Raw genomic sequence first — 11,949 nt, forward strand, 5'->3', positions numbered from 1 at the left:
ACAAGAACTGAATTCGAGCTTCCCACTATCGCACGAATCCAGAGAAAAACTCGACCAATTATCACATAACCGCACAATTAATTAATTAATTAATATAATCATATTATATTCTTAACCTATAGTTTGATATCATATATCTACTATATTGTTTTCTCCTCTACTTGATATAAATCATATTTATATCCAATTTCCTCCAAAATAATGTATCTCATACATTTAGTCAATCATATCATATATAATTAACGAGTTCAATTATACATATATAAATGAACTCCCTATTGTCAATTTGAACATCTCAAACTAACCCAAAAATTGATTCTCAACTTTATTCAAGCTACCAAGGGGACCTTATGAACCTATGGCTCGAAACTCCAACGGTACGTGAATAGCTGACTAAACTCTTTAGCCACGAGATCCACCATCCATTAACTGCCAGACATTCCACTAAAGACCGACAACTAAACTCTTCTTACCACAGATATATTTCTGTGCTCATCGGATATAACCAATCATGAGTACGATAACCCTTCACAGATGCTCGTAAGTACAGCTAGGCCAATTTACTATTTTGCCCCTGTAGTTACATCTCACTCCTTAAGTACCACTGATCCCTCTAATGAGCAATAAAACATAGTCCAACTATGTGTGAACACCTTTTGGGTCAAGAGAAGGTGTGTGGCGTCACATCATTGAAGCCCTGGAATCAGCCCTTAAGGGAGCTATCTATCTACTTGCCCCTGCTTCGGGGTAGGAGTGAATTCCATCTTGTGTAGCTAAGTTCCCAGCTCCCAAATTAGAAGAATCTCTAAAGTGGTAGGTTTGAGTCGGCGGCCTGGCCACTCACACCCATGCAAATCAAAGAACCGCCTTCAATGGCAGGAGTTCTCAACTCACTCGGGATTGAGGTCATATTACCTATGATCATCCTAGTGAAGTGAAGTCTCTGTCAGAACGGTGTTATATAACGAAATGTTAATACTTCGTGGTCAGGTCTTATACAAACTATTTGTATAGGATGTTCCCGCTCGCATGTCCCCTACACGAATGATCAGGATCAGACCATCTGTGACAAATCACAACACTTGTGACCATTCCACAAAGTAGGCCGCATCGGTAGAATGGTTTTTGCGATATGTGCTTCTTTTTTTTTTTAATCCATTCTCTTTCAAAACACGAGATGAATTGACTTGAAGAGAGAGATTAAATAGGAATGGAAGAGACCATCGACAAGCATATAGATAAACAAGAGAGAGAATGAAATTTAAATTAAAAAAATAACAACTTGGAAGGAAGACAATATACAAACATGTTTTATTGATAGTGTTTATTCAATTGTAGGAAATCATACACACATCTTGAGGTGAAATATGTCTTTTTGACCAACAAACCAAATTTAAATAAATTAAGCTGTAAAACCAACAAAACTACTCTTTTTGACCCTACAATTTAAGAAAATACTTGAATTACATATATATATATATGGAAATTTAATTAGGAAGAATGAATATTAGAATCAAATATTGTAATAGGACTCCTCACTTTGTGTTTCCCATCTTCCCACACCAAAGAAGCTGATTCAATATTTTTACTAATTCTTCCTTTAATTGTAAGCACAAAAGTTTGCTCCTCTCCCAAATTCTTGAATGAAAGAACAGATGGATTTACTGTGATCTCAAGATTCTTCCAAGGATTAATTATGGTAGCTTTATATGTTGCATATTTTGATCCAACATTGGTGACAATCCTCTTGTAAACTTGGTTGATTGATTTTGAGATATTTGTGGAAAGAGCAAAGGAAGGATAGTTAAGGTCGAACACCGTGTCGGAATTGTTCGAAGAACAAGTATCATTGTCTTCTGAGACTCGTTGGAGCAACTCGGTGTTATAACCTGTCGAAAAATAAGTTATAGGAGTGTAAGAAAAGAATGAAAGAAATTAGTTTGAACAAGTTCATGCCAACAATAAAACATATCCTTTTATTAAGCTCATGTTACAAAAAAAATATGCATACCTTGACCACATAGAAATTTTACGTAGTCAATCTCGGAAGCATTGTAAACTAAACCAGGTTGCACTGCGCCTAGTGGATTTATGTGACCAGCACCATATCCAAACTCTTTATCTGGATTACGTTTAAGACTCATTGAAAATGCTGCATGCATATAGATTTATATTGATTAATTTATCAAACAATAACTCATATTATTAAGCCCCTAAGGACAAAGGAGAAACAAAATCCTTCGAAACCAATAGAAGAAAATAAGTAGAAAAATTTTCCAACCGGTATGGCTTATAGCTTCCAAATTTCGCAAACTCATCAATTGAATTCAACAACAACATTATATAAGCGAGGAATAAAGGTAAAAGTGTCATTTTTAAAATAACTCTGATGCTTGATTAATTTTAAAAATAAATACTAAAATTTTGTTTGATAATCATTTGATCTTTTAGTTTTTTGTCATTTTTAAAAAGAGTTAAACTCGTAAAATACTATTTGTATCCATAAATTCATTTGGTTATTTTGTTATGTAACATCTACTCATGTTTTCAATACCCACTTAAGAAAGATACGAATAGACAATACATGTATAATTATTATTTTAAATATTTATATTATATATTTCAAAAAACAACTGAACTTATAATGTGGATTTTACATTTATTAGTTCTCTTTATTTTGTGTAAATACAATTTACCTAGTTTCAAACTCAAAATCTATATTTTTCAAAATTTGCACTATAAATTTTAGACCACAAAATCTGAACACAATTTTAAAAAAAAACATATATTTGTTCAAAAAATATCATTTTTATTTGAACTCTTTAGATAAAAAAAAAGAAAAATAATAATAATTGAAATAAACATTGAAAGCGTTTTCAAAATAGTAGTTATTAAGCATCTCATTCCATTTCAAAACGACTCATATTTAAAATTAAACACCGAAAAAGGTTAAATTCAAACACGACCTCGGATCAAATAGTATAAAACAGAATTGAAATTGCTACGAAATTGAAGTGTGTAAAGTTTTCAAAATTTAATTTAAAGTTGAAGGCTTTTAAGTGTTAATTTAGCATGAAAATTAATTAATTTGGATAATTAATTACCTGTAGTGATAAGAGCAGATTTAAGTGCAGCAGGAGACCAAGTAGGATGAAATGATTTAACATAAGCAGCTGCTGCAGTGACATGTGGACAAGCCATAGAGGTTCCTGAAAGGATATTATAAGCAACTCTTTTACTATCCTCTTCAGCTCCTGAGGGTGAAGCTATTGAAGGCCATGCTGCAAGAATTTCTACTCCTGGACCTGTCAAATCTGGCTGTACAAGTTCAAAACAAACTAATTATATAGAGAACTGCTCCAAAAAAAAAAAATGAAAATTTCGATGAGAATATAGATTTTGATAGACATTTTTTGAAAAAATTATGAAATTCAAAAATTCAAAAAATAAATTTTAATTGGTAAATAAAGATTTTACGATTTTCAAACAAGTTAATATGTCTATTATTTATATTATATTTATATTAATGGTATTTTGATGATTAATTTTTGTATTTCGTGGGTTTTTCTGCGATGTAATGAAATTATCGATTCACTCCTAATATTATTGTTAAACATGTAAAGATATTAGAGAAAATGGACAGCATGACCACTATGACACGTCAACCAAATGTTAAAAGGCTAGGAAAACCAAAAGTATCAATGAGAGGAAATATATAGAAAGTTGTGTCGGAAGTATTGATTGTTGAAATTTCTTGTCCATCTAGTGTTTATTGTCCTTTTTCCGCTGATTTACTCAATCCTTTCTGAATACAAATGGAAATATCGACATTTCGTCGGAATAAAAATAATTTACCACATGACAGATTTTTAGTGAGTTTCGATGTGCAATTCATAACTAAGTTTTTTTTTTTTTTTTTTTTTACATTAAATATTACCTTGAGAATGTTGGGGGTTATTGGGTTTGGACCTCTGGATGAAAAAGATGCAACAAAAGGAGCTCTTTTACGTTTCCTTTCTGTGCTCTTCATTATAGTTGCTGTTGGAAGGCTGTAAATCATCATAATTCACCAATTAATCCCTTTTTGAATATAGCATGAGTAAGAGTTTTTTTAAGAAATATTTAATCATGTGGTTTATGATTTTTTTTACAATTTATCACAAACTATAGAAAAATTCAATTTTAAAAAAAAAAATGTGATTTGGAGAATATTGAGATCCGTCGTTGAAAAAATTAATAGATCTCACTATATTTATAATATACAAGAGTTATTCTTCTTTCCCAAAGAGGCACCATCTTGAAAGAGCACGTTATTGATGTAGTTTTCTCATAATCAGATAATTATTAGATGAAATTTCATGTTAATAGGGTAATACTTACTAGTTGGGCTCTAACCATCTTTTACGTCACGAACGAAAAAAAAAGCATCGTGAAATATTTTGGTGTGATTGGACTATAAAGGCAAAAGAAATGGGTGTAGCCTAGCTAGTAGGTTAATTAGTATTTTTCATGTAATAATCAATGCAAGTGAGTGATTAATTAGTGTAAAATAGAATTAAATTAAGGTAAAATATTTGATTAAATACCTGTTGGTTGAGTTGATATAAGAGAGAATGAGAGCACCAGGTTTTGGGGCAAGATGAGAAGCAGGAATTGGAAAAGAGTTGGTATCATCTTGTGGAGAATCGTCTTGCATTATAATGCCCGCCGCTCCTTTTATAGCCACAACTCCTCCTGGAACAGCTAATGAATCGCATACTACAATTTTACCTTTTACCAACTCCAACTCCACTGTGTTCTCAAAGCACATCCTGTTCATTTTATAAATTTCTACTTAATTTTTTCCATCAAAAGTTTTAGGATCCGGTGGAAGTAATTTTGAAACCACGATGATTAAGTAGAGTCTAGACTATACTTAATCATATATTCTTCTTTTTTTAAAAAAAAAAGTGTTGCGTGTTACGTTCCTATTGAGTACTTGTTGGTCGTTTAAAATTTAAGTGTAGATTAAATAAACATTGAATCGATTATGAATTATTAAGGACGTGTTAGAGAGTGATTTTAACCAATTCGAAATTGATTTTGAAATGGTTAAGATCACTTTTATTAGATTTTAAATAATTATTTAAAATCTAATTTAAAGAACAATTATTTAATTAATTTTGTACCATGAAAGAGATGGTTGAAAGTAATTTTGAACTAACAAAAGTGATTTTATTAACAATTTCAAAATTGTTCTCAAATATGTTCTTAGGGTGAACAAACACCTGGTAAAAGTGGTTTTGAAGTTGTTAAAATCACCTTAGTTATGTTTTAAATTATTTACAAACATATACCCTAAATCATTCAAAATTGATTTCGAATCTATTTTAGACACACATAAAAAAAATGATTTACTATTATATTTTAAAATCACTCTCAATTAAACTTAGCCTTTATTAAACTTACCTCTATAAATTTTTTAAACAAAAATTCACATGGTCTGTTTTTCAAATCATAATAATAATTATTATTATTCAACTTTAAACTTAAAAAATATGGGGATGTTCAAAAATTTAAAAATAAAGAAAATTATTTATACAAAACAGTCAAATTTAATTTTTTTAAAGGTTGATAAAAGTCTATCAATATCTATAATTAATAATTGATCGTATGTGATAGATGCTAATAGAAGTCTATCAGTTTTTTCTTTGGTATTTTTGTAAAAAAATTGACATTTTTCTATAAATTTATTAAAAAAAATAAAAACTAAATTTTAAATTTTAAAAATTACCTTGATACGGAACTGTCGAACGGAGCCTTAGGAATATCTCCAGCATAAACCAATGGAATTTGTTTTCCTTTTAAATCAAATGTATTGATGCTGACTCCCTTCATGTACCAAAATAAAATTATATAATTAGTTTCATAAATTTAATTTTTTTGGGGAGGAAATTAATAAATCGATAAGAGCTTAAATTAAATTAATTTTCTTACATTAAATTCTCTTCCATCTCCGAGCTCAACTTTAGTTTCGAATTTCCGATCAGTGGTGCTAGCCGCTACCGACAACGACCACGGCGAGAAGTTAACAATGCTTGTGAAATCTGGGCCGTTATTTCCAACAGCTAATGACGTAAGAATTCCCTTCTTCATTGCATGGAAAGATCCAATAGCTATGGAGTCGTTGAAGTAATCTCTGATCCCTGATCCCCCAAGAGAGCCGGAGATGATATCGACACCGTCCGCAATGGCGTCGTCGAATGCAGCAAGAATGTCGGCATCTGTGCAGCCATCGGACCAGCATACTTTGTATGAGGCAATGCGTGCTGATGGGACCCCGCCTCTTGCTGTGCCAAGGCCGAGTCCCAACATGCTGGCTTGTCGAACCACCCCTCCGGCCACAATCGATGCTGTGTGTGTCCCGTGGCCATCCGAATCTCTTGGACCTTTGATGTCGCCTTCTGGGTGTTTACCATCACTACGATATGCTCGACCTCCAATGATTTTACTGTAAAGAACACATAAAATCACATTAGATTTCAAAAAGTCAACCAAAAAAACTAAAGTTGATGGTAACATGACTTTTTTTAATCAATACTCAACATTTTTCTACCTATAAAGCGTGAAAATCTACGAATAAGTGAATGTCAATATTAATTGAAAATTAAATATAGTTAAAATATTAATCAGATAAAAAACTTAAGATGATAAATTTTGATATCATGTTAAAACTTCAATCAATTGATTACGATAAATTTAGAATTTGTTTTCTTTCTCTCAAAATTTATACTATAACTTTTAATTTCAATTTTTTAAAAGAAAAAACTTAGGTGGAGTGAACTACATCTAACAAAAAATTGACATGTGTCAATCTTTTTTAATTTTACTTAAAATTAAAAAGATATTTTTTTTCGTGGATAGAAAAAGGAAACATGATACATAGGTGCAACATTGCTCTTTTTTTTTAATAAACGCTCAAATACTTAGTCAAATTCAAAAAACAAAAAAAAATATATTAAAGGAAAATTATTTTAAATGACAAAAAAGTAAAAAATATTTACAAATAATAGCAAAATATTGCAGCCTATTCACGATAGACCGTGATAGACTGCTATCTGTCTCTATCGTGATACAGATAGTAGTCTATCATGGTCTATTATAGATAGACAGTGAAATTTTATTATATTTATAAATATTTTGGTTCATTTTCCTATATTTGAAAACAACCATTTTTTAAAACTATATTTTATAATATTCAATTTTCGCTTGATTTTTTAAAACATACTATATAGAATAAATAACAAAACAAATAAACTTAGTATGTATAAGTTCATTTTTCAAAAATTAAAAATTAAATACTCATCAAACAAGGGCTTAGCATTTTGACCATTAAAAAAAAATATTCTTTTAACACTTATAAAGTCAATTTAAACCGACATTAAATACAATAGTTAAGAAGTTTTGTGTCATAATTTTTATTTAAAAAAAATGGTAAGAAGTTTAGTAGATATTTTGTATTACTTGTTGCAAGAGAAATTGGCGGAGACTTCACAGCTGCCCTTCCACTTGGGCGGCGGCGGACCGTATCCTGTGTGGTCAAAACTAGGAGATTCCGGCCAAATTCCGCTGTCGAGTACTCCCACTATCACATTGCTTTCCACCGCCGGAACTCTCTTCACTTGCTCGGAGAAACCCATGAAGTCCCAAGATCTTGTTGTGTGGAGTTGTTTTTTCCCATTTGGGAAAACTGATATTACCCCTTCCATTTCTACCATCAAACGGCCCATTTAAATTGACTTAAACGGAGAAAATATTTTTAAAAAATTCATTTTTATTTAAACACTTTTAATAAAAACGGATTAAAATGTATTTCAAATTTTAAGATTTGTTTTCAAATATAAGAAAATGAATCAAAATATTTATAAATATAGCAAAATTTTACCGTTTATTTATGACGGATCATGATAGACAACTATATTTGTCTTTTTTGTGTCATGATAGATACAAATAGTAGTCTAGACAAATTGTGATATTTTGTTATTATTTCTAAATATTTTCAATAATTTTATCATTTAAATCATTTTTTAAACTTTAATTACATAAGAATAAAATTAAATATGAAATTTTCAATTTTGCTCTTAAACTTGTCTGTGGGTATCGATTTATACTTTAAATCTTCAATTTCAAGTATAGCAATTTTAACCATTAAAAAAAGTAAAATTTTGTTAATGTACCTGAAACTTTCTTTGCTTCAGGTTCAGTCAACTTTGCAACAAATCCATTGAAGCTTCTCGTGTAGCTATGGAGTAAAGAATGTGGAGCAAAAGTACTGAAAAGAAAATAAATGAAAAATAAACCTTTTCTTCATCAAGAAGTTTCCTCTTTGTGAGTTTTCTATGCATTTAGATGATAATATATATTTAAGAGTCTAATATAACAATAATGATAATGAAGAAAATGGGATGGATTTATTAATAATTTACCTGCCAATGGTTTCTTTTAGCAATCTTATATGGTGAGATGAAGTTGAAACTTTCCCTTTTGGATGACTTCCCATATACACAATATATGTCTGGAAAAATTTTTAAAAAATAAAATAAAAACTTGAGCAAGGGGAAAGAATAAATAAAATTAATAATGATTTTTGGAGAGAGAATTACCTTTTGAGAGTCATTATCTGATGAATTTGAGCTGAAAAATAGCAGAAATAAGCAGAAACTGAGAAACAAAGGCCTTGACATTAGAGAAGGCATTTGAATAAATATAATCCTTTGAGAGAAAGGGAAAGGTTTTGAATTTGAGCTATTTATAGAGATAATATGATTTGGGTATGTGTGCAAAATATTTATTTAAAAAAAAAAAATCCACTTGCTCAATTGTATTTTGAAAATATTATTAAAAAAAAAAAGTTCTTGGATGTTGTGTTGACTTTTAGTCAAAATAGGCTCCCATGTCCCGAACTTGTCGGCAAAAACGTGTAATTAATCAAGTAAATTAGAGTATCCAATATATAATATATTCTCCAAACATTGTTCTTTTTCTAAATCTATCACATTCAAACGACCATAATTTGGTGTCCAATCATTTTGTGTGTCAACTTTTTCTTTTTCTTTTTTGAAGTACTTTACTTTTAAGTGTTTAAAATACATAAAAAGTACTTTTAGAGATAGAGATAAGATTTATATAATAATTAAAATTCAATGATTTTCAAAAGAGAGATGTGAAGTCCTAGTGAGATGGCGAAGGAAAAAATTGTAGAATAAAACTATATCCAACCAGGAAAAGTAGAAGATAGAGAAAAGAGTAGTTTTTGATAAATGTGATCATCGGTTAGGTTTTATCGATTTTGAGGTTAATCAAGAATCAAACAAAATCCATCGATTTTATAAAAAAGAGATCAAACCAATGTCCAATAAAAAATAAAACCATTAAATTGGTTTTATTTGAATCGGTTTATTATCAGTTTAGTTCTCGAGTTTTGACATTTTCTTTTTTCTTTCGATTTTTATTTTTATTACCACGATTTGTTTTGAATTTGTTCTTTTTGCTAGTTTAAAATTAAATTTTGGTCTATTTCTTTTTTCATATATTAAAATTTGATATTTTTTTGTTCTTTTTTCTTGACACTTTTATAAATAAAAAAGTATACACGATCCATGATAATTGATCTTTTTTCTAAATAACATATATGCATGCACCATAATAATTAAAATATTGAAAGATAGTTTACTTATAAGGGTATATATATACCATTTGATCGGTTTGGTTTTTCTAATAAAAAAAAACTATTCGAACTAATACTTTTTTATTTTCTCTAAATACAAATCAAGATGTTCAATTTTATACTAAAAAACCAAATCAAACCATTGGATCAATTTGGATTGGTTTGGTTTTTTTTTGTTTTTCTTGCACTCCTAGTTTATGTAGAAATATAATGTTGGTCGCGTAATTAAGGAACGCTAATCATGCCATTCAAATATGGGATTGACCGTAACTAGAAACCAAAGGGCCCACATCTCATTCCCACCTCGAGTAGGGTTAGCAAAAAATTTCACAAATATACTTTTCGATCGGATCGGAGAATTTTCAATTTGATCGGTGACACGGTCAAACTGGAGATACAAAATGGGTTCTCAACTGGGGTTGGGGCAGGAATGGAGAGGGTATTCATACCGTCCTCGACTCTGACCTTTCCAGAATATACTTTTTATTATTTTTTAAATATATAACATAATTAACATCTTTTGATATTTTTTAACATATATATATAACGGTAGCTACCGTTTCTATTATTTTATTTTTTCTTTAATTTCATTTTATAATATAATTAACTTTTAGTTTTATATTAAATTTAGTAAAAAAAAAAAATCTAACTTTTTAATCATTAATTTAAATAAATTAAACCTAATTTGTTATCTAAAATGTCTACAATTTCCATATAAATATCAAATTTTAATTAATTTTAAATAAAAAATAATTAAAAACAAAAATATAAACGTAGAATGGGGCGGGGACAGGGATGGAGGGTGCATCCCTAGCCCTCTCCCGCCCCGTTGCCAACCCTAATTTCGAGGCCATTTATTTTGTTTTATAATGTAGATAATTGAAATTTTTATATGCATAAAATTATAAATGTCTGAAATTACAAATGTTAGAAAATTCTGATAATTATGTTTGTTTTGTAAGATTATTATTATAAGTGTCTAAGAAGAAAAAATGTCTTAGACGAAGAATCTAATATAATTTGAACTTTTTTTTTTAATACAAATTGGAGGTGGGATAAAGAGTTGAGTTCATATATCTGGAATATCTGGTGCAGTTTTTTGAATTCTAAATAATATGCATTTACGATGATTATTTTTGTTTTGAAATATTTTTATTCAATAATTTTACTCATCTTTGTGTTGAATAAAATATAGATTGTATGAGTTGTTTTCCTTTTAATTTTTAAAGTTTTTCTTTCTTTCTTTCTTTTTTGACAATGAACAACAATTAATCCATTACATTTCTGATAGGTATATAGTTAAATAAAATGGGAAACCAAAGAAAAATGGAAACTTTTGATTCCTAATTTTTCTCCATAAATTTCATCATCTCATCTTCTTATTTTTTTTCATGTTTTTGCTCTGTCATGATTTTTTTAATTAAATCCCCTCATTATCTTAACAACCAATAGAATGCCACCACATTTCTTCAAAAAAAAAAAATCATTTCAATTTCTCTAAATTTGGAGGATTATCATAGAACAAATCTTCATTTTTCACCATTTCTTGCCCAAAAATGTTCCGGTAAAAAAAAATCTCCGTCTTATAGTTTTTTCTCGTTATGTGTTACATATTTTTCAACTACGTACATACTTTTTCAAATATTATTAACACTAACTAGATATGTGAATTCAATTAAATAAAAATATATTTTACAAATTTCTGCATATAAATACTGCACTTAATGTAGATAAAATACTATTATTTATATAATCAACATTCCTACAACATACTTTAACAGTCATCAGTTTTATAATAGTAGAAAGTGGCCATCGAAGTTGATTATCGAAGATAATTTTCACTGGGGTTTGTAATTGGAGATGGCCGTTGGAGCCAAAAGTTGGTCACATGAAGGTGGTATTGAGTTAGTCGCGGGAGTTTTAGCGTTGAAAGTAGTTGTCGAAGTTGGTTATCAAAGTTTGTTGTTGGAGGTGGTTGTCAGATCCCAAAATTGGTAATCAAAGTTGGTTGTGTAGAGGTGGTTTTTGGAGTTGGGTCACTGTAGTTGTCATCAGAGGTGGTTGTCGGATGCAAGAATTGGTCGTTGGAGTTGGTTCTTGGAGCCCATAGTTGGTTCTCGAAATGTGGTAGCGATAATCGCCAACCGTGGCTGATGGGTGGAGCAATTGAAAACATTAGAAGAAGAGAGAGTTGGGGTAAATTGGTAAAATATGCCAACTCAACTCTACCAACATTTAAAGTT

General features: G+C 29.7%; 1 protein-coding gene across 1 annotated transcript; it reads right to left on the minus strand.

Moving 5' to 3' along the window:
• Positions 1 to 1,287: 1,287 nt before the first annotated feature.
• LOC120080852 (cucumisin-like) lies at positions 1,288 to 8,793 on the minus strand. The gene is made up of 11 exons (XM_039035504.1): positions 8,643 to 8,793; positions 8,466 to 8,554; positions 8,217 to 8,311; positions 7,504 to 7,750; positions 5,977 to 6,490; positions 5,774 to 5,871; positions 4,587 to 4,811; positions 3,938 to 4,049; positions 3,105 to 3,318; positions 2,012 to 2,152; positions 1,288 to 1,889 (listed from the first exon to the last, which is right to left on the minus strand). The coding sequence occupies exons 1-11, from the start codon at positions 8,733 to 8,735 to the stop codon at positions 1,492 to 1,494; spliced, it is 2,226 nt and encodes a 741-aa protein (XP_038891432.1). The 5' UTR covers positions 8,736 to 8,793; the 3' UTR covers positions 1,288 to 1,491.
• Positions 8,794 to 11,949: the final 3,156 nt, after the last annotated feature.

The sequence above is a fragment of the Benincasa hispida genome, chromosome 7 (assembly GCF_009727055.1).
Source record: "Benincasa hispida cultivar B227 chromosome 7, ASM972705v1, whole genome shotgun sequence".
NCBI lineage: Eukaryota > Viridiplantae > Streptophyta > Magnoliopsida > Cucurbitales > Cucurbitaceae > Benincasa > Benincasa hispida.